The following is a 27,533-nucleotide window of genomic DNA, read 5'->3' on the forward strand; positions in this document are numbered from 1 at the left end:
CTCACCAATAGACAGACGCATTTTGCGCCACAGTGGCTAGGTCCTTGCAGCCTTGCTTACGTAACTTTCCAACCAGCAAATTTCAAGATTGGTGATGCTTTCCAGGAGCTTCAGTGACAATTTGTCTTGCACGACCTTCTAACAATTGGTTAATTGCGCCACCTTTTCGCTTGCCAATATAACACAAAAGGTGAGCTCTAACTCAATATCATCAGCATAGCCTGACGCTATCGTCACATATTCCCCAAAAAGGCCAAAATTGCTGATTCTGCTGCAGCCAAGATGAGGGCTCCTGGCCTCCGAGCTTCTCTGCGTCTCATCGCACCAAACACATCTCTCGCAAATGGCATACAAATCAGATTCTTGCACAAGACCCGACCTCCGCATACGATACCCCAACCACGCCCCTTCGTTCCCGACGTACCTACCTTCCTAACCCTCATCGGGCGCGGCCTGAATAAGCACGCATCCAAGTTCCCATCATGGGACGCCCTCTTCTCTCTCACCTCTCCTGAACTCAAAGAACTCGGAATCGAACCCCCACGAAACAGACGATATCTCCTCCAATGGATGCAACGATACCGCAAGGGCGCGCTGGGTCCTGGCGGTGATTTCGAATTCGTCAAGGACGGCGAAGCGATTCTCAAGGTAGCCACGCCGCCTGCCTCTGTTGTGACCGACACAAAATGGGTCGTCAATGTTCCCCATGGTGCAGGAGCCGAAGCCGAGACGTCATCAGAACCCTCAACATTACCCCGACCCAAGGGCTACACAGTTCGCGGATCGAGGTCAATAACTGGCCCGTACGCGCAGCCGCTTCCCGAAGAGGCGGGTGCGGTGGTGAAAGTCACAGAGGGCATGTGGGAGCAGCGCCGTGGACGAAAGATTGATGGCGGTGAGCGACGCAGAGCAGAGGTGCGCTTTAAGAGACGATCCGCGGAACGAAGAGCAGAGAGAGAGTCAGAGATGATGGCGAAAATGTAATTTGGTCTGGATAGATGAAATGCTGTGAGATCACGGTAACGCCGTTGTATTCTAGACATTGTATCCATAGCTGTTGGGCTGAATACCCATAAATGCCAATATACTGACGACATTGGCTGCTAAGGTGTGTGGACGTGATGAAGGTGTACTTGAAGTTGAGCCAGCTGTCGAAGGCCAAGTTGTTCTGCTGTTAAACGTTCAACAACTCACGTTGCGATTCTACCGAACCGTAAACGCGTGCTGCTAATGTTCGCCATATTGTAATCCAGTTGTTGTCCGTTGCAGCAGCGATAGACTTCACAGCTGGTATCGATCGTCTGGAACCTTCAAACAATATACAATATCAAGGCTGACTTGACAGATTAGGATTAGACGTATTCCTTACAAAAAATATTTGCAGCCTGATGATGCCGCAGTGAAACCACCGCCTCTGTAAATTTACAAGGTCTTCTTGTTCGCAAACTACGCCAACAGCCGCTTTTCATTGCACAATCAAGGTACATTACCAGTTGCATTCATCGCATGACGAGCTACTTCTAGAATATCGAAGCAGCAAACAGAGTACAAAACGAGTTGAGGACATGAAAGCACCTAGGTAATGTTCACCACCAACAGTGCCGAGCCAAGATCAATCACACGTTTCAAAGCCTCTCTATTCACGGTATAAAGATCTTGCCAGTCTAAAGAACTCCGGGGTTTTAGCCATACCATCCGTCGTTCTGGCCCGGACCTTAATTACTTCTCCTTGAAGTATACCTGTCGAGTCAAAGTAATAATACCTGTGGAGTTTGATCCAAACGTTTCATCGATATGCACTTTCCAATATCCTCATTTAACGGAACAAAGATATCACGGTAAAGGACAGAATATATAATCGAAATTGTTCTTAAGCTATCTACGCTAAGCAAATGCCTGGTATACCTCGCCATGACCGATATATTGTCTATTAAACCAAAACCTGACGCCACGAATCATCACAATTCCTAATCATCGACGTGTGAACACGGTAAACCATTTCTAGAGACGGCAATTGGCCTGAGGGCTCATGTTATTCGATCACGCGCCGAGTCCACGTCTTTGGCTGGCTCCGTCAAACTTTGCCTTCATACCCTCTTCGAATTGGCGTCGAATGTCAGCCTCGGCCTTGACAGAATCCGTCTTGGTGTTGGTGGTGCTTCCCAACGCAGCACCGCCCTTTTTCCCACCAAGAAGTCTCATGAACTTGCTCCGTCGCTCGGATCCCCCTTCCAGGCCACCGACATTCCATTGTTCAGCGGCGTTGTCAGTAGAAACCTCGGGCTTGTCCCCTTTGACTCTCTTCACTTTCGCCGGTTTATTCTTTTTCGCTGCTTTCTCCTTCTTTTCATTTTTCTTCTTCTTCTGTTTCTTCGTCTCTTCTACTTCCGATTCTGATTCTGATTCTGATGATTCCGATTCCGATTCTGATTCCGATTCTGATTCGCTGGTTTCATCCGAGTCTGGGCTTGCTTCGACCTTGACAGTCTTGCTCTTCTTGGGCTTGGATCCTGCATTTCCAGATGAAGCCTTGTTCTTGCTCGTAGTTGCATCACTTTCTCTTCGGCGCTTTTTCGTATCTATGACGAACACGGCAGAAGCGGTAGGTTCGATCGGCGCACCCCCATCAGAATCTGACGAAGACGAGGATGTGGTGGATTTTGCGTCACTTTCTTCTCCAGACGAAGCGGCGTTGTCATCGTCTTGAGATTTGGCGTCAGCCAGCTGCAGAATCTTGTTAGCCACGATATTTCCGACGGGTTTAGGCAAGACATGTTTGTTGTGCGATGGCAGTCCACAGGCCGAGCCAACCGGGCTTTTCTTAAGGGAGCCGATAGACGAATTCATCAACCTACCGTCTTGGCTTCTGTCATCAACCGGTATTGCTCAGTAGCTTTCTTGGCCTCAGCAAGCAGCTTGTTTCCCTGTATTTCTAGTCTCTTTGCTCGCTTTAAGAGCCGTTGACGCTTCTTTTCCTTCTTTTGGGGAGCATTTGCAATCGCCTTTGCTTTTTTTGCAGCCCTGAGTTCATTCTTGCGATCTCTGTTGTTGCGGGTTCGCTTGGCCTTGTTGGTCGAAGCCTTCTTTGCCTTCTTCAATTCCTTCCTAACAGCTGCACGGTGCACAATCGTGGCGGTTTCGTCAGCAACGTGCACAACCACCAGAAAATTGGATCACATGCAATGAGAGAAGCCCTGTCACTCCGTTTGCTACCGGCAGTCTCCCGGCGGATGATGGAGGTAGTGTGCAAAGCTAACGCCAGAACTCTACGTACCTTTGGGGGGTAGAGGTGTCTTCGTGACCATTTTGCTCGCCGTAGAGTTCGGTGAACTCGGGAGATAGTGTGACTAACTGGACAAATTGGAAACAGTTCGTAACGTCGACAGCCCGAGAAATGCGAATTTCCCGAGTTGTTTCGCTCAAAAGTCCCGAGAAGATGGGGGCCAAAACGGCAGGGAATGTCTGGAACAGAGCGGTGAACTCCAGAGTCGAGATACACTCGTATCAATGTCTCAATTTCTGGCTGTCTGGACAAAAATCCCCTGCAGTATTTTTTTTCCTATCTTCACCAAAAAAAGTTGGAGGGGCGTGAGGCAGGAATGAGAAAAAAGTCCAGATTTTGCCGGGCGGTGAAGCAGCTTGAGCTTTGGGGCCGTTTGGTGTTGGACCCTGACAGTTGCCAACGGTGGAGACCCAAGCTCTTCCTCTTGTGGGGAAGAACGATCAATAAGCATCACCCCAAACTGTCACAACCTTGATACTGGACCTCATGCAGGTCAAAGGAGTACCTGCTTGCGCATGCATTCACCAATTATCACCAAGCACCATGTATCTCTTACTACGAAACGCCAGGAACGCCGAACGGTACTTGTCTTACGGGGTGTCCGCGGAAGAACAGCACTAATCCTGAATTCTGAGAAATGGTGATCCGTCACTCTGTCCAAGCAAACTACCTTGAGATGCGCCGATACCAAGTTTCGTGAGTCGGGCCTTTCTGCAGATGCCGGCACAATTGAATCAGGAGGAAGGCCTTTGTCGATAACAAGCTGTCAGTTTATACACAGACGCCTCGTCAATCGCCGCCAAGGTTCGAACGTGGCAAGCAAGCAACAAGGTGGCGATAAGCAGACCAAAGGGAAGAAGATTCGCAGGTCCCCATGTCAACTCAACAATCTCAAGCCAGAAGCCTGGCCGGGCACTTACAAAATGTGACCTTGCATCTCAACAATACCAGGATTCTGCGCAGGTCTAATATCCAAGACATTTCGAATTTCCTTTTCGAGAAGTCGGTAAACTGAGACATCCAACCCAGAACAAGGTACTTTTCCCATGGTGGCTGAAGTATCAGACCATGAAAACACCCTTTCTTCGGCGTTCTCCGAACTACATTGTGATTGACGAGTACACGAAACGCCGAATCTGGGGTACAAGGGAGTGATGCCGAACATTAGTTCCCGGACGACGTGGAAGATCAAGCCACTCATGTCAATCATGTAACAAGACTAACCATGACAGAGAACTGTCAAGCGATAAAGTACCGAATGTTACAGTCCGAAAGAAATGAATATTCCTATTGCGGTATGCTGGATGTTGTTTTAGCCACTTCATCTGCCGACATGTTGAGGAGTGTAGATAAGGAGGACGGTTCTATCTTTCACGTGCCTCGGTGTAGACGATTTGATGGAAGTTTATTCGAGATTGTTGCCTAGGCAATTGGTCACTTCATCCAACAATGCTGTTCACCCTCAGTCGGACTCGGGGGAGATGCTAAATCGTCTGATATAGGTCAAGCTGGGACTGTTGTACCTGATATTGATCCCTGCTGCTGAGATACTGGTATTTTGATAGCAGGTATAAAAGAACGCCCTGGGAGAATCAATAGTACCAACTTCCAATAGGCAATGGCGACAAGCGAATCTATCAATACCACGAAATGGCCAAAAATAACATGAAACGCATATAGGAAAGCCGATCAACGGCATAAACAACGGGATAGCAAAGTTATATTTTCCGAGGTTGGATCGTTACATGGTGGCCATAGGGTGTTCATTCCCCTTGTCCCTGCCAACTAGGGACCGTTGATCCAAACAAGCCAAACAAGCCATTGTGGACTTGACAGCCACTCCAGCCAGCGCCGTGGCTTCACACTGGCTTCATTCTTTGCATCATACCAAGAGCCACATTTCGAGAAGAGCCGAAGGAAACACAAGAGAGCTATTATTACTTCAGATGAAGGGGCGTGTTGTCATGCACGCCTTCAAAGCCGACCAACTAAACCTGCAGCACCAGTCGACGATTGAACTTTGTGGCTCGATTTCGCACACCGCAAGACTGCGCCTTGACAGCCAATCTATAACCGTCTACAGTTAATTCTGGACAGAAGCTTGTGTCTTACATTCGCACGTACCATTGACAATGCGATAAAAGCGACAAAGACATGTACTCACATCCAAAGTGTATCGTGTCGGGCACCGCGCCCGGAAGTTTAGGTGATGACGGGTAGCAATCAGCAAAGCACAGACTTTTGCTCGTTGTTTCCCCTTTTTGGTGATGAGGTTGTCCACGTTGGGACCTGATCATCGCGCGATGGTGCTATTCCTACACCCTTCGTTGCCTGCCACTGCGTAGGGCTCAACGTGGGTTCATCACCATTTGCTGAGATGGCTGGTCAATCATTCAATCAGGACCAGACATGGGAACGATCCAATGCCTTTGCAGAGGCATGCCAGATTGAGCCTCCAAGAGGCTGAAGATTGGGGGCTCCAAAAAGGACATGATACACAGACCACATGCTAGGTGCAGTAGCCTGAGCTGAAAATAGAAACCAACGATGTCATATGGGGCAAATTTGGGGCAGCTCGTTTTCCCCGTATTCTGCAAAGCGCGAGAGTCTTTGCGCGGAACAGCACCAGGCACAACAATGATCCATTCCCACCGCCTTGGACCCGGGGTTTGGATATTTGTGTGGATGCCTGTGACCAATGAGGGAAGGCTATCTTCTGTTGCACCACCTCTTGTTCGGCCAAGGATCGCATGTGGCGGGGATTAATCGCCAGACAACTGAAGCGAAAAAGAAAGCAGGCTCATAAGGCTGCGGTTTGTGCCTACTTTACGTCAAATAGGACCCTCTGTATACTACTTTGTTTCGAAGTACCCATAGCTGGTGTAACATTCATCATGCAAAATAGAGTGCGCAGTGGATCAGTGTCCGTAGCCAGTCGCCGTCGAAACCGACGTGTTCAGTCTGCCGTTTTCTTTTTTTGTTCCCCTTCACACAGACAAAATTATCATCATTTGCCCTTCAACCTCACAAGTTTTGCCTGAAGCCTTACCAGGCTCCTATCTTCACTCCCATCCACCAGCTGGGCTGAAAGCCTGGCGCCTAGTCACGATGATGTAGCTTCTGTATGCAGAGGGCGTCTGTTTCGCCCTTCAAATCGCCAAGGCGGCACATGGACCTGTTGAAGGTGTGCCCTCCCGTCCACCCTGGTGGCAACCCATGAACAGAAAAAGAAATAGTCTGTCAACTGAATGCTATCAGTTGGAGTATTTTTTCGAAACAAAGGCCCCCAAATCTGCCTTGCTCCCTTGCAAAAACTGCTGGGTACCTGGGCACCCCAGTCCAAAGGGCTCATTTTAGCCGTGCACATGGCAGAAAGTGGGTGTGGAATAGCATCATGGATGAAAGGGTTTTTGCTATCGACGTGGATCATGAATATGCGGGTGGGTAAAAATAGAGACGGGAAGAATTGACGGCTTCCATGGTGTATCAGCCGATAAACAACCGGTCATTATTTCGGTTCGACGTGATTTGATGTGTTTTTTTGGTCCCTCGGAAGGACGCCTTGCTAATTATGCGCGCTCTGTTTACATTGTGATGAATGTGTTTGTTCAACTCACGATGGTTACTGACAGCTGTATTCTGCCCAAACTGGTGCCAGTATTTCGGAGTCACCTCCGGCCGCTTCAACAGGTCTAATCCACAGGCACGGTACACATAGTAAACCAACACAGAAAAAGCCCTTCAAAACCGTGCCACATTCCCTTAGTCCTCCCGCAAAGGCGTCACTGCTCCTCGGCACAAACGCAAACGCAGAATGAGCTATGCCAAGCGTGGACTGGCAAGGAAGAAGTGGCACCAAGCCCAATGCTTGAATTGCAGAGTCGCCTCTTGGACGGAAGCTTGAGGGCCAGCCAAGGTCAACTGGTGGCTCTTGGTCCCGACTGTGGATCCCACAGCTGAGACATTTTGATCAAATCCCCAAGGGCAAGGCAGCCCGATAGCTTGCATCGTAAAACAATGTTTCAAGGCAAACAGCATCCCATCTCTTAGTCTCATCTTTAAAACAGACCCTCGGTACTGCACCTGAACGGCATCGCCGAAATTCAAAAACCAGCATGTCTTCCTTTCCCGCCTCCAAACAACACTCTTACCCGTTATGCACCGTTAATAATCAAAGGAAATAAACCACAATAACCACACTTTCAAAACGCACAGGGATCACACAGCCGAAGTGGACTCCCCAATCAACCAGACAGTTACCTGGCACAAGGGTCTGGGGGCGTGCAAGTATGCACTTGGACCCACCGCAATACCTTGCACGGTGGTGCATCTTCAGCGATACCCGGATGGGACACTCCACCCCACTGTGCACCTCAAAAACCCACCACTTGCACCACATGAACCCACCAGGGCTGAAGACACTAGACAAGGATAACTTACACCCACCAGTTTCCCAGACCAGACGACCCTTTGATCCCTCACCAGATAACATGAACCACAGAAAACGGCATGGAGCACGATACATGGACTGTAAATAAAGAAAATACACAATTTATCCGCAGCCACAGAGAGCCGCACTCCTGGCCCCCATGCCCCCAATCTCAATCTCCAGAACACCTGTTGATAAAAATACATTTGCCCTTGGCAAGTTCATCCAGATCCACAGTCCGCCAAGGTGCACGCCCAAGCACAAGCGGAGAATATCCCGTCACACAACATACTCTGCGTCCAATTCCTTCCGTCCAAGACATAGTGAATATTCCCTCTTTGAGAAGTTGTTACACAGCAGCTACGCACAGATCGTGGGCGTTGATCCCGTCGACTGCGACTGCGACAGAGGAAACATTCTATTCACATGACCTGCATGGAACAATTATGGCTCCGGGCAGACTGGACGGGGCCTTCGAAGTTGGTAGCGAGGGGCTTCGATGCATAAACCGTCCCCACAGATCGTGACTGCACCCTCGTCACCGTCCAGCCTGACTCTGACTCTTGTACAGAGTATTGTCTGCATTGGGGCGTGGAACTACAGCAACGGAGGGAGCAAGAGCCGTCATACCGAGGAGCCGTGAGGATGTTGGCTGTGATGAACCCTCCCACCAAGGTATCACCTTGTTTCCCCAGAGCTACGCATCTAATGGTTCAGTCAAAATTGCATCAACTCATATTTTGCAGCCCTTTTTTGTAAATGTAATCCGTAATCTTGACATTGTCTATGACACTGTGCCTGTATGTATATAAAGTGTAGTCCTAATAATACAAGGTGTAAAAGGTAAGAGAAGAAGAAAACAACAAAAGCAACAGTAATAGTACAGCCAACGATGGTAAAAACAAGTCGTCAAGAGAGCCTTCAGCTCAGGTCAGTCGCACCACCCGTCGTAGCAATCACAGTTCAAACGCCAAGGCTCGCCCATTTTTCCCAATCCAATAAACAAGTTCAAAACATGCCTAACCGTCTAGGCAGCGTAAACGAGAGCAATCGTGGTATCATAACCAGCAGAAATATCCAATATCATCCCTTTCGTCATCGTAGCATCGCATCTGCCTGCAATGCCTGCCTGTCCCAAGTGGGTTTGTTTCTCAAAGAGGGTTCAGTGAGGCTGAGGCTCTGGTTTCCTCCCGCATTTTATGCAGGTCTCAAGTCAGCACCCCTCTTTCTCTTCGCCCGCCAAGTATGCTTTGGGAGCCCCCTCCCCTTCCTCGGCCAATTCAAAAAAAAAAAAATCTAAGAGACAAGTAAAAGTGAACAGAAAGAAGCGAAAATCTCACAGAGGCTCCAATGTTCATTGAGCCACTGTTGCGTACGCCGGGATGCCCGTTGGGTCATAAGCGTAACTCGTATCGTCGTAATAAGCTTCCTCTGCACCACTGCTGCCATAACTAGCCGTCTGGTGCAAACCGTGGCTGTAAGTGACGTATTGTGCGCCCGAGTAAGGATCATCGCCGACATATGTACCGCGACCACTGCTGCGGCGACTCTGTACTTCATGTCCTCTTGACACGGCGAGGCCCCAGCTTACACCACCCCAGGGAAGGCCCGACAGTTCCCTGTCCATATTGAAGTCTGCAGGAGACGGGATGCGATAGCTATTCCCAGCATGTTCTTGGTTGCGAAGCTCTCGCTCTGCCTTTTCCTTATTCTCCCGAGCCTTTTCTCCTGCATGGCTTGTTAGCAGCTGGTGTCAGTGGTTGCGAGATGCCCGTATTGTGCTTACTGAACTTGCGCTGAGCAATTCGGTTTTGAATCCGTCTTCTCTCCTCGGGGTCCGTCACGTCGGTCCAATCGACGTCTTTGGGGCTGGACTTCGACTTTCTTGATGACGGTGATGATGCGTGCTTCTTCGAGGATGAGCTGCTTGTGCTGCTCTCTGACCCGTGTCTGGCCATCTTTGTTGCAGTCATTTTAGCAGTGGATTGGCGGTCGTCCAAATTTGTCTCTGCGGAAGGTCTCTTGCGGGACTGGTTGGTGTTGTTGTTGCTTCTGAATCGAGTGGAAACAAATTTGGGTCGTTGCAGGCTCTCAAACTTTGAACCCGTTGTTTTCAGGGATGTGGTGTTGATTTGGTCAAAGGGAACTGGTGAAGCACTCTGTATACGAATAGTAGGAGGCGTCAGGTGCTGTGTTTCTACAGACATCTAACAGTGACACGGAGTTGTTGAAAGGTTGGCCCAGTCCAGATTTTGTCTCATGCTTTGGGGTCCGTTGTTGTTTTTGTTGTGTTTGCAAGATTTGAGGTTGGACAGAGGTTGGACACAGGTGTGCGTGCAATGTCCTCAGTCTTGAGCTTCTCGTCCACAGAGATGTATATATACAAGCCTCTTAAACTGGGCAATCGAATTCGAAGCCTTGAGGTTATTTGCCAACAGAAAGACAATGATAAGGAATGGTGGAGAGTGATCGTGAATTTTGCAAAGAAGCAGCGGAGGCTGGCCCTCTAATAATAAATCCTCGTCCAGCCATCAAGCCATCACACCCAAAGGTACCGGGGAAGCCCATCTGGAACTTCAACTCGATCTGCAAAGACAACACACCCCCCGTGCAGCTCGTCCCCAGGCCTTGGTGGCCACCAGCACCAGGTACATGTCAATGATCCTGAATGTCCAGGGACCCGGCCTAGTAGGGCAGAATACCTTCACGGTGACGCAGAAAGAGATGATTGACCCTGGCCCCCGTAATCCCTGTTGCCTGCCGACAGCCAGTGGCGTACGAATTGTGAATGGGGGGTGCAAAGTCAAATGTTCTGAGCATCGAACAGGATGGCAGACTCAAGCCTTGAAATGGGGGGGTGGGACTATTTCGGGCAGAATTCATCGCAACTTGTGGGAACAAAGCCATCCATACACCTGTCACCAGCACAACCAAACGACATCAGCTCCGTCTGGCAATCTGGCAACCCAGCTCAGCAAAAGGGTGAGCCATGCCAGGGACGGGTGTCAACCTCGTGGTTGGGGTTTGGGAACTTTGAATCGACACGGGGCCGTGGTGATGCGCTTGTCTCGCAAAGGTGACATGGAGAGATGAAAGACCTGGGGGTGTGTGCAATCGTGGAGATGTAGGCGGCAGAGTAGTATTTTGCACGACAAGTCTGTCTGTTGAATGCAGTCAGTTGAAGCCATCACCCCAAAGCAGGTTAACGTAGGCGAAGAAGGCAGACTGGGTAACAGAAGAATTTAGAATGGCTAAAATTTTCGAAACTGAGCGACGGAAGAGAATTTGCCATCTTGATCTTGGGCCAAGGAACTTGGCGGAATCGGGATACGTCATAATGGCTAAGAGTCTCACCGAATGATGAAGTCCCTTCGAAGGTTCCGAAATTGCTGCTTGGGTGAAGGAAGCGCAAAAAGCACAAACAAACGGGATGTTTTGTCTGCCACCTCCCACCACAACCGTCCAGGCCCCGTTGACCCAACCAGACCTGATGAGACCAGACTTTCTTGTTACATGGCGGCAGGAGGTGCCTTGGCTCCTTCCTCTGTGCTCGCTCATGGATCAGACTCAACTTTCGCAACTTGGAGGTTGGCACCTACAGATGTCTGGTCCGAATCATTGCAGAACCCACCACCACCAGCACGAAGACAGCCCAGCTGCAAACATCAAGTCAACTCACAGGTACAGCATGCATCTGAGCCTAGCGCATATCGACATCCAGTGGGGGATTTGGTGTCTCTCACAGTCAAAACTAGGACCGAAGAGGAAAGGCACCTTTGGCTCCAACTACCGCTCAAGGGGCAAATTGGGTTAGTGAGGCTTCCAACTGGTTGAGGGCAAGGCGGTCTCCCGCACAGCTGACCAAACTGGGCGATAGGAGGTGTTGGCAGAGGGCGAGCCACCCTGCCAGCCAGGGAACATTTGCTAAGACTTCTAATGTTTCCTATTTTACATTCAAAGACAGTCACGGAACACCATGATTGGAGCACCACCAAAGCCATGCTGAACGGAGCACTTGAGTCCTTCACAGGACAAGTGCCGCGCCACCACATGCTTGCCCTGTCTCTGGCACGTTGCCAAACTTCTGAATTTGTCGGGCCTTCTTGGCGGAGCAAAGTGAACATCTCAAAGCAACAGCTTGTCCTTTCAGGAAATTCGTACTCGCTAGGAGATTCCGGGGCTATCACCCGCCTGAGATCGCATCAAAAGCGTGCCCTGGAACCAAGCCACTCCCTCCAGTGCCGAACGGCTTGTTGTGGTGGCTTCGAAATTGTCTGGCAGGTCTTTACCACCTGGTTAGCAGCAGGACATAGCAGGTACTGAGTAATCTGCGACCTATATCTTGACATATTTCCCCTCGCCTGCAGATTTCGGTCTTGGGAGTTGGAAGCGAACAGAAACGAACACGTACTGCATGCTTCACGGGTCTGGTACCCGAGTACGGACTACAGGAACCCTTCTCGACGGCCTGGGCAGTCAACCCATCAGTCAGTTCTTGTGCAGGATAGGACCCAAGAGGTATCCACAGCCACGACAACAAATCCACCATACCCTCCACAATTTGACCAAAAACATCTGACAACTTGAACTCAGGTGCCGAATGTCCACAGACAATTCGGCACGTCACGCACTCCTGGGTGATTCATTTCCTTGTCACCGTACTTTACCAGGGCAAGTCTCTGACAATTTATTAGCCTGGTCTCCAGGTCTCCAGAAGTACAAGTGCTCTGAGACGATAAAGGTGGCGCTCCACTGTGTCTGAAGCAAGTATAGCGTCAACGCGAGTTATACGACGGGCAAATTTCGCCTCATGCCGATACAGAGCCTCGCCACCGACGGCTTTTCTCAAACTGTCATACAGAAATCTGAGTCAACCTATGGCAACTTATGGGGTGCCCACAATTTGGCATGTTACAGTGCTGAGCTGGATTAAGTGAATTTGAAGCATATTGACCCTGCCTCGACTTACATCTATCCAAACGATTTCGGCAATGCTCACTTCCAAGGTGAATTCCGCATTTGAACCTTGACCTGAGTCACAGCAATGCTCAACCAGACAACAGAACAACCCGGTCCCGCCTCTGCGACCCTTGTTCCAGTTGTTCGCACATGAGGAGGGTGCCTTCTCGCTTGAGTCCGCTCCGAATCGCTCACCATTGGCCCGAGAGAGCCTGTGGATTTAAATTTAGCTCTCAAAACACACTTGGCCGAAGAAAATCCTCCACTCCAAAGTTGCTAAGATAGTGTGCATTTGCTGCTTTCTCCCGCCTGGGCACCTTAACCCTCAGCGACTGGGCCAGGAGGTAAATACGCAGAATGGGAAATGATCTGACGGAAGTTTATCAACATGACTGACCAGAGATATCTCTTCTTCCTTGCACATCTGATTTAACTGGTCGACTCAATAGCTGCTGGCCGCGTCCGAGTAACAGTTTGGTGCCTGCGGAGTCAAGCAGGGCTTCCCGCAGTACAATTGCTTTGAACAGCTATTGTTAACTTTCAGGCACTTAAAAAATGTCTGCAACTTGGTGGTGTTTAACGCAATTGGACTGTGAAAGTCCTAATAAGCGACAATATCTCTTTGACATGCTGGAGCCAGTCTTGCCAGTGTAATTGCTCTTGATGTTCCACAACCAGTCAAGTAGCTAGGCAGTCATATCTGACATCTCGAATATTCGGTCCAACAAGAATAACTGGGATAAATTCTACACAACTACTGCTTGAATTTAGCACACATTTCCTTCTCTGAAGGCGGACCATTTGGCTATTGATCCCTGGTCTCCAAGATGTGCGCATCAACTGACAACATCACACCTCCAATAGGACACAAACGGGGTTCTCCGGCTAAAACTCGAGGGACAGCCTGGCCGTGCGCTAAGCAAGAGGAAGTAGCCCGCGACAGCCGGGGTGAGTTTTATGTGTTCTTGGTTGGAGATCCAGGCTTAATTTGCCAAATATTGATCATCGCTAAAGCGAAAGCGTTCTCGGCAGGCATCAGTTCTCTGTCGATTACCAGTAGCTCAACCCGTTCTGCCAAGCCCTCTGGACCTGATTTCTATGAAAGCTACATAAGGCGAGAAACTAGATATTACTTCGAATGCAGTTGCTCGTAATCATTGGTGACGTGATTTGTGCTTTACATCACCGCCAGAGTGATGTTTGATCTTGTTCGATTAGCATACCTGATGCCTTGACAGATTCACAATCCCATTCTTGGCTGGCATGTCCGAACACTTCGCCCCGTGGCAACTTTGCTGCAATCAGCAGAGTAGCCTTTTGTCTGAGCCAAGTTTGATGCTCCCAGACGTCATTGACTCGCCTGGACTGTGGATACGGCCCTTTGTTCACAGGAGAGTCGATTCTCCCGAGGCACGTTATAGTTCCTTTAAACACAGTCTGGATTAACATTGCGCTCAACAAATGTCACTTGCTTCGATCGTTTCTATTCTTGGAACCAGATGATCCCTTTCTTCCAATCATTATCTGTTCACTACCCTCCACCACCGCGGCATGATCGTCGGCTTGCTGGAGCATACACCCTGTAATTATCAGAGGGTTGGCTGATCTTGTTGTCCGTCTGGCACGTGTCGACCAGGGTGTTAAACTCCACTACATGAGGATGCCTCTCGAAGCATCATCTGGTTTAACACAATATGTTGGTTCGTAGTGGGCTAGTGAACCATCCGATTGCCACATGTTGGCCAATATCAGCTACTTATGTCGCATCCAAACGCTTGTCGTGCATGTCAACCCCTAGCAGAGTAACATCGGCGCATTTCAATACACTGCAGCATTCACAGCGATGTTAGAGGCTGGGTCTATCAACTAGGTGTGAAGGAGGTCGTACAGTCGCGATACCTTCGCTCAGGTGTCAGCAAGTACGCAGGTCAAATGACAGGTTGAGGCTCTTACCGGTAAATAACTCTCCAAAGCTCTAGGTGTGGGACTTGTCTGCCGTGCAGAGAACAGGAAATGATGAAGACGCTCTTGCTCGTCGACCTTGTGCAGAGGCAAAGAACCCGAGTGGCAAACGCCGTTCTGACTCCATTTTGTCGACGATGCTGCAATGCCGGCCTTGGCAGCTGCTTGACTGCACTGGTTTTCCGAGTCTAAGCCAGGCTGAAATGGATGAATGATGACACGAAGGGAACTCACCCAAGGGGGGAAGTTGCAACCAAAGCCATCGGATAGACGCAAGAAGGTGCGAAAAATCACAAATATGGTTGGTGTGCGCACTACAGAATGTTTACCACGGCCTACTCAACGTCTGACCGTGCGAGCTAGGTGCTACAAATGAGAATTCGCAACAAGCGAGCCCTGGTGACAGCTACATACTAACTGATTATTAGGGATCTGGTGGTACCCAAGAGTTGACCAGACTTGCTCAAAAAGTCGGTGCCAAGAAGCGAATCTGGCCCCCAAGAATTTTGGGAGCTTTCGTGGCGCCAAGTGCAATTCATCTTCAGACATATCAGTTCTGTACGTGGCGCCTTCTACGGACTGGTTCATGCATTGCAAGCAGGTCGGACTTTGTGAATGGATGCACAATACAGGGCATTGCGGTGTGGCGGACAACTTCGTCCCACTTGAAGCGAAGAGTTGATCAGCACGGGAAGTTAGAGCCAATTCACCAGCGGAGGTAATGCTTTCACCTGAGCAGCTATCGCTTTCCGGTTTTTCCGACTATCTGGATTTCTGCGAAGTGGTTTTGTCGCAACTTTCCTCCATCGTTTTGCGACCAATTTGGAGAATTGGCTGGAGTGTTGTCGGTTGGGGGTGATCAACGAGGAGCATCAGACGTTCGTCCAGTGCCAGTTGCCCCCGGAAGCAGCCGAGCTGTTATCTGAACTTGGCCATGGCAGATTCTGCCATGGGTTGGTTGTGCAAGGATGCCGCTCCCGCCCAATACTGTCGGTGCGTTCGGGACAGTGAAGCGTGGCAGGTCTCCTACCACCCTTGCTCACACCTTCATGATCTGATTGTTAGTTTGAACCAAGGTGTCCTCCAGGCGCAATTCCACGTCCACATGGGTGCTGTGGTGTGTGGTGTGTGATGCTCCCATGGCCCACTCAAACGAAGTCTAACAAACAACGAGGGGAAAACCTGCAGCTACTTACAAGTTCGATTTAAAAACGACGTTCAGTTTATCATAAAGATCACTAATTTGGGGAGACATGTTTCCAGCCTGGGAAATGGGACTTTGGCAAGCTGTTCGGATGCTTGAATGTACAGCCGCGATCTTCATGATATCTAGTCGTTACAAACCGGAACGCCAGCGACCCGTGGCACAATTGTACCTCGTTACCTTTTCCACTCATCAAACTTCACCAGATACAGGACGGTTGCCAATTGCTGCTTTGCACGCCAAAATGCAGGCCACTCATCCTAGACTCGGTGAATGGAACAACAATAAGCACGAACCAAACAGCAAGGGACATGGGTTCAGTCCTTCCTGGAAGCGAACCAGGGCATCCATGGAGAGTTCATCGGCGACTCCTACTGGTAGTTATCCTCCGAAAGTATCACAAGAGCTTAGGATCTCTTTGGCTTATTGCGGAGGAGATTGTGGTAACAATCAAGTTTTGTCGTTGAAGCACGCACACCTTTCCCAGTCTGGAGCCACACTCTCAGTCTTCTGAAGCAGTCTGGTACCTCAGAATATGAACCAGGTCCTCCTCACACCCCTGGCACTAATTCCACTCAATGCCGTTTGAGGTATTCAGATTGCAGGGCCGCATTGTTGGGGGCCGAACTCTCCTTTCAGTTTCTCAACGGGTGTTTCCGTACCAGTTTACGGCTTGTAGTCCGGTGGTACCATGGTCTGCAACAACAGAACGTGCTCTGCTTGCCACTTTTCTCGATGGTTCCCAGACCCCAAACGCGAGTCCCATGTAAGTCCGCTGCGAGAATGAGGGACTTCAGTCGTTGCTCTGGCAAGTCTTTTGCTCCCTTTCGTGCCGTACAGGGATATGTGACGGCTTGCAGAACTAGAGACTCCTTGAATAGCCACGTTAATCACATTTACCTGGCAGCCATTGCCACTACCCAGTGGTCCAGGTCTCATGCGTTGCGGCATTCTGCATCTTCTGATCTGTAACCATTCGAGCTGCTAACCCAATTGTAGTTACATCGAACTCCCAACCATCGAAACCCTGCCTCAACAATGGAGTCGATAGGGTGACTGCTATGTGGCAATGGGAAATAGATGTAATCCACGTCCAACTAAATGGCCTAAAAATGCTGCCACCGACAATCATAACTTCTCTCGAACATCTCCTGTCCATCATACTCGACCACAGCTCGGGCCGACCATAGAAGTTAACATTGGTTAACTTGATCCAACACAATGACCCGCTGGCGTATGCGTAACATAGAGCTAACCGGCCCCTTTCTTGCCATCCTTCTGTAGGCATTACACATGTATGGGTTAGATATGATATGGCCTGTTTCAAGAACAAATCACCTGCTCGGACAGATTTTGCCCCGTCGCTGTCACTCACCGTGCAACGCTTAGCAGATTTGCACAGCTTGAGCCGGAGCAACGCTTGCCCGCATAGCGAGCACACAGGTACCAATAGAGTATACATCCACTGCAAGTACTCTGGCACATCACCGATGATGAGTTCCGTCAACACGATTGGCAAAAGGCAAGGCACCATGGCTTTACAAATGCTCGAGATAACCAGCCAAAATAGCCCGAGTTCTGAGCTTTCCTCCTTGGTGTAATGCAAAGTCCTGGGGGTTGAGCAACCCCCAGGACTAGGTCCTGAAAAACAACATCAGGCAGTATGTACACATTCATTTACTAGGGGCCTACCCCGTCGGATATGCATGAGCGAGGCTACAAATGCCCCAGTTGCTCATCCAGTAACTCACCATCCCCAGTCGACCTGCCCTGTCGTCTCGATGGTGGAAGTGATGATGGGTCTCTCCGGCAAAGCCCCTGACACAGGGCATTTGTTGACCGTTAAGCCACCGTTTTGGCTTCGGTCACCAGGGAAGTAAGACACATGCAGGCAAAGCAGCCGGAACATACGCTGCAACGATGATCTCTTTCGTCCCAACTTCATGAAGCTCATGTGTTCAGGGCATTGGACGAGAATCAATGGTGAAGTACCGACCGTCAAGTCTCTCCTCGTTTGGAGAGCTTGCAGCCTCCGGATTGAATCGGGAATACAAAATGTCTACAAACTAAGAGAAGGAGGTTGACACAAGTGGCGCTTTCGTGTGGAGGTCGGGACAAAGATGATCGGGGGACACGGCAAGGATGGCCTCTAGCCGGTCGATACACGAGTTGCCCATCACGGATCTATCTCTCCCGGTTGACACGGACAAGTCCTCATTCATATTGAGTAACGGCTGGACGGCTGGATGCTGCGGGCTTTATCTCTACGCTAGATAACAGTGACAGGATGATGACCAAACCTGTTCATCAGCAGATTCATGACCAGCTGGCTGATGGATACCTAGTACCTACCATACGGGTGGTACCATACCCCCGAACATGCATTTCGTTCCTTTCTCTTTCGGGTCAAATAGACGAGCTTGCCATTTTCAGCCACACCTGGCCCAATCCTTCAAGGTACAGAAGTCTGCGTCTGCGCGTCTGGGTCAGTTTGGGTCGCCATGGTCTGAACCATATGGTTTGTTTTCGCACCACATGCCTGCTGCGGAGCTGGCAAAAACAAGACGCGGGCAAATCGACAGGAAAATGCGGTGCAATACGGAGTACCCATCTAAGCGAAGAACAAGATTGGAAGAGAAACACTACACCAGGTCGTCAAATGGTGATCTATCTCAAATGCCCCATCGAGGCTCAAAATAGCACAACTTGGAGTAATGGCAAAGGACCTTCCTTGACCTTGATGCTGTGGACGGGTCAAGGGACGTTGCAATTGGACAGGGGCGAGGAGGCCATTTTCGGAACGGAAGCTGATTGGCTTTGATTGACGGTCGTTAGCGAGAGCTGAACATCAACGAAGAGCTTGCAGCACTGTGACTGGTGGAATGAGGCATGCTCCGCTCTCATGTGCAGACTGGTGGGAGTGCTTGAGTTCATTCCTCTGCCATGGGCGGAAGCTTGCAGATTGCTTGGCCTGCAAGCTCCTTCAGTCGACCACGGCCCTGCACAGTTCCGAGATTCTTGGAGAAAGAGAGGGGAATGAGCAGAATATGCCTCGTCAATTTGCTGGGGTCTGTTTTGCCGTTCGCGACGGTCGCCTGGAGAATCTGTTGACCCAGCAAGGGGTATTTCTTTGGTTCTAAACTTTTGTTGCTGATGCTGTCTGCAGGTGGTGCTGCGCTGTGTCTGGAAAGCAGGACAAGGATAGGACGGTACTTGAACCTCTTCTGTGAGCAGAATGTTCTCTGGCTCGAACGGTTGTCATCTGCCACAACCCAGCACGCCAGAGACGTCAATTGATGACAGAGGGTGCCATTTGACGCCTGTCCAACAACCAACAACCTCAGCCCTACGTATACGCACTGCAACGCAGGGTCCTCCGGTATAACAGGGCACGGCAGTGTCAAATTCGAATTCACTTTTGCTGGTGCCTAGAGTCCGTTGTAGCCATCCTGGATCCAGTCCCGAGAGGCTGGGAGCGGCAAGGCGTTGGGGGTTGGTTGGGCGAAGAGACCAGTTGAGAGCCGTTGGTGCGTGGACGTCGTTTGCTGTGTTGGCTGTCATCAACCACCCTGGCCGCTTGGTAATCGCTGACACACGATCTGGGGTGGATTCAATCAGTCAAAAAGAAGACGCAGTTGGTCGTTTTTTGCTGCGAAAGCTCTCAAAGATGCACCAAATCGTCGGGACCTGGCCATTATCGGAGCCGAGAGGTCGAAACAAGCTTTTTGTGGGTGGTTCTGGAAGATCAAGGGAACAGGAATGCCCAGATCGCAGGCCTTTGTGCCACCTGGTCTGGTTCTCTCACCACAGAGGTTGGTCTTGCGCTATGCCGGCCATGCTGACAAGAGCCTCCAAAGCCGAAACTCTTCACCACTACCAGACCGCCCAAATGGAACCGACATTGCGTCGACGCCCCATCTTCGATAGTTTGCTGCAGAGAGCGCCAGCAGGGAGTTGCTTAGCAAGCTCTAAGTAGCCACAACCTGGAAACCGACTCCCAGTCTCGCTTCTGTGTCTGACAAACACGACGGTCAGTGGTTAGTCAGTTTTGTTATCGCCCTCCTGAGTACCTCAGTTACGCAGATGGCAGACACGGGCTGTTTTGTCATCCACTTTGTCAAGGCGGCTGCCTGAATCAATGTTGGCGCCGAAACAGGATCTGACTTGCAAAAAATGCAAAGATTACACACGCCATGCCCATTGCCATGCCCCTCCCCCGGAAACTGCACCCGGTGATGCTGGTCATCGTGATTGACGACGCAAGTATAACGGCAGTGAAGCTCCGCAACAGCTTTAGCGGCAGAGAAGAACCAAACTGCCATGTCCTCTATGGTCCAGCAATCAAAATTGCCACGAGGGCATCGCGTAGGCCGCCCCCACCGTTCTCGTCATCGTGCTTGTGCACCAGAACAAGGCGAAGAGAAATTTGGGGGCTGCTTGATCTCTTGCCTCGCCCTCAGCCTTGTGGGAGGATGTAACTCACCAGTGTATCATCCGACCAGCGAACACACAGCTCCGTGGTTTCCGGAGCTGAATGGCATTGCCAGCCACGAAGCCCGGGCAGCATAGAACACTTCAAATGAACAATAGTGTTCCTCGGGCTTCACAACGGACTTCACGGCGGGACCAGTTGACTCTCGAACCATGATGCAAGGTTGATCAGGCAAATATGCAACTTTTCCCTGCTGTGAAGCACGTGGCGCGGTTGCGTTGCGTATGATACTGCGTCACCGGCTAAGTTGGTAAGTTGGATGGGGGTGGTCGAGAACTCAAGCTTATTCGCTTGTTCCTTGGTCTATATCGCGGGCCATAAAAGTTACCATGTGCATTCAATATGCCCTCCTTGTAAAGGGGGGCGTGTCTTATCAAATCCATGCTGGAAACGAACGTGCGGCCACGGAGTTACTGTACAGCTTCATCCTCATACCTTGCCTGGGCGAACTTTTGGGGAAATTGCCTATGAATCATAACTTGTATATGCCATGTAGCGGTACTTTGCGTCCGAGAGTTGTCCTGTCTAAGGCTTGGCATGTGAAGAACAACATGCGCATCGGCACGGCACGGCACGTATTCAATACGTTTGTATGGTATGGAGACACTTCTCCGCGAGTTCATCTGAGCCCATCGTCCATCGAAATTTCAAACGTGTAATCGCACCCAGCACCAAGCCCAAACCAAACGGGCCTACTCGTAAACCTGTACCCTTTTCTCTCCCCAGTGCAGTCCGTTCGGAACGCCCTCGTGAGCGAATGCAACCCAACCCACCTGCAATGCAATCCACTTCCAAATGCCGCTTTTGTCGGGGCGCATTCTTCTGCGTAGAAAAATTGCACATAGTTCTACGGTGATACATGCAATGCAACGCTGTCATGTGGTCACTGCTTCGACTTGCACACGGACTTGGGGCTTCGCTTCACGAATGTCCCTTTTTTTTCCCTCCCTCGCAGTCGTGATGTGTAAGTGGATGGTGGTGGAGGGGGTGTACGGCTCAACCCCACGTACTCCGTGTGTTGACAACGCGCATGTAGTTTACTTTTGCCAAGGCTCGTGTCTGTCAATATTTGGCGTTTGGGAAAATGTGCTCGTGAGCCCGGTTTGGTGGCGTTGTGTTATTGCGTTTTTTTATCTCGTTTTTTGGAAGTGTTGCGAAGTGTAGGGTAGTGGGGTTCGATTACGTTTATACTGTTGGATGAGCTGGTGAAGAGGGGGGTATTGAGGGTTCTGGCTTGGGTGTAGATGATGTGTTGGTGTATTCTATTGTTTTGGTAATTGGTTAGGGGAGCGGAAATACTGATGTGAAGTGATTTGTGTCGTCTGCTTTCCGTAGTTCACTGAAGAGGCTGAAGGCATCACTGTTTTCTCGATAGAAGCAGGTTACTGCTGTTCTTGAAGCCTAGTTTTTTTCTGTTTGTCTGGAATGCAAGTACATTCCTGGTTTGGGTTGATGACAATCTGGGTACATTGCTGTCTGTTGAATTATATATACTCATGGAAGTTACGTATTTACCGTAATGAGCTCAATTACATATTGTCGTGATGAAGCTGAAGTTCAACGAATCGCACTTACCCTGTATTTTAGCTGAATATGCTCAGTATTCCACTCTCTTAAAACTTTTAGGGCTGGTCATCGGTTAGGTACGGCAAGTGGCTCTCAATGTATCATGGGAGGTGAATTTGGACTATGCCATGTATATATGCATCTCAGAGTTGGATCTGCCCAGAGTCATCACAGAGCCATGCTTGCATTTGAGGATTGTCTTTCGATGTCTCTTGTACAGAAGAAATGGACCGTTCATCCTATACCATCGCTGTGATAGCAAACTTGATAGTTGACTACTGTGAAGCTTCGTCAAGACGGCAAAGATGACAATCTCTGTACAGAGGTAGACGCTGACTTCGCGGCATATCCAGTTGAGCGTTCCCCAAAGAGTCTCTCGATGATGGTTTATACAGGTACTCTCCCCTTCGGAGCTATACTGAGACGTCTGGTGAGCCTGGGAGCTGTAAACACCATGTAGGTTATAAATTGTCGGAAACTGACCGCCAAGCCTGTGACATAACCAACACCCCAGCTACTCGAACACAAACATGTAATGCCACTTGTAAAATCTGGAGTCGTCCAGGCGCCCTGTGCACATCTAGTGAAGCAAAGATAAGACCGCCGGTAAGCGTCGAATGACCACAAGTCACAGTATCAGATACCCAAGACCAGATGATGACAAAGCTTCATAAATATTTGCAATTTAGACGAGAAATAGTTTCAGAGTAGGTACTGCCCCGAGCACCTCGCTACAACTAAATTAAGAAACCACTAGCGCCGTGTTCGAACAATGCATTTCAAAAATGGTATGAACAAAGAAGATTGTTACGGTGTAATGCCGTAACATGGGTCGAATGATCCGATAAAAGCCGTTGCTCCTCCACCGGCGATGTCGTCCCCGTGAATTTTAATTGCCCAGTGCCTTCCGTGGGCGGTATGGAGCAGATGTATATCTGGGCACATTGACCTATGACTTGGCCTTGGTGATGGCCGTTTTATGGCCGACGTTCGTCGATGGTTTGCTTAGGCGAACATGCGGGATAGAGCTTCGAATACTAGACCGCCGAAGACGACGAAACCAAGGAGAACTGTGAATGTTAGCTTGGCTAACTGTAATGGTGCGATTGAAGTGTTTGACGGGCCAAAAGTCCGGCTCTTCTTTACAGAAATGCGCCATTACAGTGCGTGACGTGATGATTCTGTAGAATATGCACAGAAGGAATAGCAGGCGCAACACCACTCGGCGCATATGTAGGGGGCCATATTAAGGACACCACTGCAAATGGCCCCGAACAACTCCACTCCGGACAATCCTCATGGAAACAAAATACAACGCAGAAGGACTAACCAATCCAAACAGGCGAAATAGGAGACTTGGGCGTCTCCTTGGTCCTCTTCTTAATCTGGTCGTCCGACTTGCCCATACGAGACTCCTGCTCCTTGGCGAACTTTGCGTTTCGGCGGCGCTGCTCAAGAGTTTGGGCCTGGAAAGAAACAATCAGTTAGTATTCGATTATAATGCGCAAACCGAAGAGAGATTAATCAGTGGCAATTGACTGCGCTAACTCACCATTGTGCTGGATATTGTATATCGTAACTAGGGAGAGATGTGGGAGTGATGCGGCGGGGAGACTTGCAAGCAATCAATTAAATGCAGCAAGTTCAAGACACTTTTATAATTGGATTCCCAATGATGTACACGCCAAAAGTGCAACGTTTTCACAGAAGATTGCAGAAGGCGACAGATGCGAACAAGTGTGCTGGTTCTTCGTAAAGTGGGTGGATGAAGATGAAAGAAATGTCGAGGTGAACCGTGTCCTGTCCTTGTCGTGTCCGTGTCTGCGCTGGTCTGGATCAATTCCAAAGTTTGGGACATGTGTCGTCAAGGAGCCACCATTCGAAAGGGACAAGTTGACCAATTGGCTGCTTGGCCCTGGGCTCCCTTGTCTCAGCACGCGCCACGGGCATAGTGTGGCTTGCACGGAGGGAATGCGGGGAATTGAGGCGCCTTGCCTGTTCTCCGGCGGGCACCGCCACACTCTGTTTCCCTGTTGGATGGAGCTTCAGTCAGCGCAAAGCTTGGATACATTTTGGTGTCAACATCGAAGAAGCAGTGTTTGCCGCATTGCATTGCCGCGCGGTACGAGGAGATACCATGGTGCTTCGAAGAATATCCAGACCGGTCGCGATGACTGTGTCGCGGCGGTTACCATCCTTGGCCAGATCAACGAGGCGGTCGTTTGCGACGAAAAAGGAGCCTGGCCCAACTGTTCGTTTTCGAAGCCATGGGGTAACATGGATAATTGCTTACACTTCGAATTGCAGTCTCAGTTTTACAAGACTTTTACACGACCGATTGCGAAAGTTCTTGTCGTTGCCGTCTTCACATATCAGTTCGTATACTGGGGATGGGTGAAACTCGAAGCTGACGAACACCAAGAAAACACTGATGGTATGAGTACTATGCCTGTCGTGTCGCCCGGGCTCCTTGAATGTCCGAAGTGCAAAAAGGAATCTGACAAGACACAGCCGAGATTGCCGACTTAGAAGCAAAAGTTACCGCATTGGATAAAGCACGCAAAGCAGAGATTGAGGCCAAGGAGCAGGAGAAGGAGAAGCCGAAGAAGAAGGGTTGGTGGTGATGATGCGATAGGCGGCTGAGGACTTTATTATACCCCATACGCGAGGCGATACGCATGCGTAAGACGAAACGAAAACAAAAGCAACTTGATGTTGGAGGACGTGAGCTGCGGATGGATCTGTGTACCAACATTTCATAACATCTGTTGTACAATATAATGTGGAATATTCATACGACAAATTACTGCTCATATGTCATTAGGTCTCGTCCAGTCGATCGGCAACTCACTGCACCATCACCACATCATCGCTATATTAATGTTCATTCCCTCACCACAATCGACCCAGTCAACCGAATATCACGACTGCTAGCTCCCACAAACACCTTGTACTCGCCATCCTGCACCACCCACTTCTGCTGCCCGACATCCCACTCACTCAAATCCCGTCTCGTCAGGCCAAACTCCACGCTGGCCGACTGCCCCGGCGCAAGCTTCACCTTCTCAAACCCACGAAGCTGCTTCACCGGCGCGCCAGGAATACCCACGTACAGCTGGGCAACTTCTTCTCCGGCCACAGGGCCAGTATTACGAACTGTAGCCTTCACCGTGGCGACATTCTCCCACAAATTGGTTGCATTCCCAGCGGACTTGCATAGCCCTTTGTCCTGGGACAGCTGAATGCCTCCATACGAGAAGGAGGTATAGCTCAGTCCATATCCGAATTCGTACCGTGGCGCGATATTCTTCTGATCAAATGCCCTGTAGTCGAGGTACACGCCCTCGGTGTAGTCGCACTGCGGAGTGGTAGTGTTGCTTGGCCCACGCCCACATGGCTTATACACAGAATAATCCGACTCGTTCTTGGCCAGCGTATACGGTAATTTACCCGAGAAATTGGCCTCTCCGTACAGCAACTTGACGAGTGCGGCACCGCTATCCTGTCCAGGGAGATGGGCAATGATGGTGGCTGTCACGTTCGGATGCTCAATCCACTGGTCGACGAGACGGATGCCAGCTGCGTGAATGACAACGATGGTGTTGGCACACTTGGAAGCCACATTCTTGACGAGCGTATCGCTAAAGACGTCGTGGAGGCCGTCTCGGTCCCAGCCTTCTGTGGCAATCGCATTGATGAAGACGAGGCATGCTTCGCTGGCGCCGTTCACGTCAGGGTTGTTAGATGTGAGATCCCAATTCACCCATGTGTTGTCCTTTCTTGCTCTTTGTTGAATGGCGCTCAGGGGCTACACAATGTCAGCTACACTTTGGTCGTCACCTCGACACCTTGAACTTAGATGGACTCACGTCGATGATGTATGCTGGAGCATTCGATCCTGCTCGGCCCCCAGACACAATTGTTCCTCCTCGCGCAGCCTGATCGAAGTGGTACTCTTTACCGAGAACAGCCTGCCCCATCTCCTTGGACGAGTAGTACCCCAGCTGAAAAAGGACATCTGTGTTCTTCGTAGCGGGAACCGTGGCATCGTACCCATACACGGACACCATTCTCAGCGGCTTCTTAAAAGGCAGCGTGTGATTCTCATTCTTGACAAGCACATGTCCCGAAATAGCGCCCTCCAAAAGAACAGGCTTTGATCGCGGGTCACGAGCATCGATCGGCTCATGAGGCTCAGTGAGATTCTTCATCCCGATCCCAGGGACAGGAAAGCTCTTGTCTTGACCGACGAGATACCACGCCGCGAGAATTCTACGCCAGTCAGCTCCACTCCCTTGAACCGCATTCAGATCCGGGCCAAGACAAACCTCGTCGCCATATCAGTCACTCTCGCCTCTTTGACTGTCCCATTGCGCACCGCCTCCGTGAGATTATTACCCCACGAACCGCCAAGGGGCATAAGCATATCCAGTCCAGCATTAGCGCTATTCAAATTGTGCTGCGCGTTCCAGTCGAGCATGACGAATCCCTCGTACCCTAACTCGCCCTTGAGAACACCATTCATGAGCTTGCTGTTCTCGCATCCGTACGTATTGTTGATCCGGTTGTAGGAGCACATGATGGAAGCGGCGCCGGCTTTGACACCGTCCATAAAGGGCCAGAGATAGTACTCGTGGAGGGTCTTGTCGTCAATGTTGGATGAGGCTGCTTCTACACCAAAGTAGGGGCGTCGATAGGTTTCTTGCTCATTTGCGATGTAGTGCTAGGCATGTTAGCTGTGAATTGTGAATTATCCCGCGTGATGTACCTTTAAGTTTGCCATGACTCCGGCTTCTTGCATGCCGGTGATGGTCTCGGCGTTCAACGCGCCTGAAAGATAGGGATCAACCGAGAAACCTTCCCAGTTTCGCCCACCGAGAGGTGTTCTGCCCAGGGGGCCGGCATTTGGACCAAGGGCAATATTCACTGAATGTATTAGCAACATGGCAGAGATAAGGTATTTCTAGTAAAAATAAGTGTCGGTTGGCAGACTTACCTCCCTTGGCCTTGAACTCTCTTGCCATCCACAGGCCACGTTCATATGTGAGATTCTTATCCCAACTGGCGCCGACGTGAAGCCCTGATGCCCACGAGCTCACCATGTCGGTAGCCCTGACGCCGTTTCCAGCGTCCATGAGACACAGTCCATGCCAATTGAGCCGTGGGATAGACCCCGTATTACCAGCACAGGTGTTGCTTTTGTCTGTGAATCCACGCGTGATGTTGACCTTTTCTTCTAGTGTCATCTGCGCGACAAAGGCGCGAGCTTGAGTGTATGCCTCAGCCCATTTCCCCTGACCATTTCCTTGGGCTACAACGAGTTAATTGACATTCAAGTAAGGGAGACAGTACATGTCAGTGGAACAAACTCACGCGTTGGATATACATCTGGCGAAACAGCCAAAGCAGCTGCCCCCAGCGGCGCAAGCCCAAACAAAACAGATCGCATCTCGACAACAGGTATAAAATTCCGTCAATGCCGCAAAACGGAAGCACGCAAACAGATGAAAGAATCCCCGCGATATTAATATCCGTGCGATCCCCCAACGCGGGGGGTCTACGCACAACCACAAATCTGTCGTTCAAGTCAAATTCACCAGACAAGGCTTCTTACCAAATGAGGCTAATCCTCCCCCCA

The 27,533-nt window shown here is 50.2% G+C and overlaps 9 protein-coding genes across 9 annotated transcripts; 3 read left to right on the forward strand and 6 right to left on the reverse strand.

Moving 5' to 3' along the window:
• Positions 1-282: 282 nt before the first annotated feature.
• Positions 283-984, forward strand: VFPPC_16484 (IGR protein; the record flags this gene model as incomplete). The annotated part of the gene is made up of 1 exon (XM_018294237.1): positions 283-984. The coding sequence occupies one exon, from the start codon at positions 283-285 to the stop codon at positions 982-984; it is 702 nt and encodes a 233-aa protein (XP_018141091.1).
• A 1,056-nt stretch (positions 985-2,040) lies between these two features.
• VFPPC_09818 (small acidic protein family domain-containing protein) lies at positions 2,041-3,305 on the reverse strand (the record flags this gene model as incomplete). Its single annotated transcript, XM_018288289.1, has 3 exons — positions 2,041-2,724; positions 2,856-3,112; positions 3,275-3,305. 3 exons carry the CDS (start codon positions 3,303-3,305, stop codon positions 2,041-2,043), a joined length of 972 nt encoding a protein of 323 aa, XP_018141090.1.
• A 5,761-nt stretch (positions 3,306-9,066) lies between these two features.
• Positions 9,067-9,919, reverse strand: VFPPC_09819 (basic-leucine zipper (bZIP) transcription factor; the record flags this gene model as incomplete). Its single annotated transcript, XM_018288290.1, has 2 exons — positions 9,067-9,440; positions 9,499-9,919. 2 exons carry the CDS (start codon positions 9,917-9,919, stop codon positions 9,067-9,069), a joined length of 795 nt encoding a protein of 264 aa, XP_018141089.1.
• Positions 9,920-14,365: 4,446 nt separating this feature from the next.
• On the forward strand, positions 14,366-14,825 carry VFPPC_18010 (hypothetical protein; the record flags this gene model as incomplete). The annotated part of the gene is made up of 2 exons (XM_022429674.1): positions 14,366-14,502; positions 14,645-14,825. The coding sequence occupies 2 exons, from the start codon at positions 14,366-14,368 to the stop codon at positions 14,823-14,825; spliced, it is 318 nt and encodes a 105-aa protein (XP_022285234.1).
• Positions 14,826-18,767: 3,942 nt separating this feature from the next.
• On the reverse strand, positions 18,768-19,398 carry VFPPC_16481 (hypothetical protein; the record flags this gene model as incomplete). Its single annotated transcript, XM_022429021.1, has 2 exons — positions 18,768-19,099; positions 19,158-19,398. 2 exons carry the CDS (start codon positions 19,396-19,398, stop codon positions 18,768-18,770), a joined length of 573 nt encoding a protein of 190 aa, XP_022284228.1.
• Positions 19,399-19,868: 470 nt separating this feature from the next.
• VFPPC_16480 (hypothetical protein) lies at positions 19,869-20,159 on the reverse strand (the record flags this gene model as incomplete). The annotated part of the gene is made up of 1 exon (XM_018294233.1): positions 19,869-20,159. The coding sequence occupies one exon, from the start codon at positions 20,157-20,159 to the stop codon at positions 19,869-19,871; it is 291 nt and encodes a 96-aa protein (XP_018141085.1).
• Positions 20,160-22,900: 2,741 nt separating this feature from the next.
• Positions 22,901-23,450, reverse strand: VFPPC_16479 (ribosome associated membrane protein RAMP4 domain-containing protein; the record flags this gene model as incomplete). The annotated part of the gene is made up of 3 exons (XM_018294232.1): positions 22,901-22,965; positions 23,226-23,361; positions 23,448-23,450. The coding sequence occupies 3 exons, from the start codon at positions 23,448-23,450 to the stop codon at positions 22,901-22,903; spliced, it is 204 nt and encodes a 67-aa protein (XP_018141083.1).
• A 615-nt stretch (positions 23,451-24,065) lies between these two features.
• VFPPC_14664 (hypothetical protein) lies at positions 24,066-24,519 on the forward strand (the record flags this gene model as incomplete). The annotated part of the gene is made up of 3 exons (XM_018292432.1): positions 24,066-24,146; positions 24,203-24,329; positions 24,407-24,519. The coding sequence occupies 3 exons, from the start codon at positions 24,066-24,068 to the stop codon at positions 24,517-24,519; spliced, it is 321 nt and encodes a 106-aa protein (XP_018141082.1).
• A 260-nt stretch (positions 24,520-24,779) lies between these two features.
• On the reverse strand, positions 24,780-27,344 carry VFPPC_09823 (beta-glucosidase; the record flags this gene model as incomplete). The annotated part of the gene is made up of 6 exons (XM_018288292.1): positions 24,780-25,703; positions 25,765-26,167; positions 26,224-26,618; positions 26,664-26,821; positions 26,892-27,206; positions 27,269-27,344. The coding sequence occupies 6 exons, from the start codon at positions 27,342-27,344 to the stop codon at positions 24,780-24,782; spliced, it is 2,271 nt and encodes a 756-aa protein (XP_018141081.1).
• Positions 27,345-27,533: the final 189 nt, after the last annotated feature.

This window comes from Pochonia chlamydosporia, chromosome 6, assembly GCF_001653235.2.
Source record: "Pochonia chlamydosporia 170 chromosome 6, whole genome shotgun sequence".
NCBI lineage: Eukaryota > Fungi > Ascomycota > Sordariomycetes > Hypocreales > Clavicipitaceae > Pochonia > Pochonia chlamydosporia.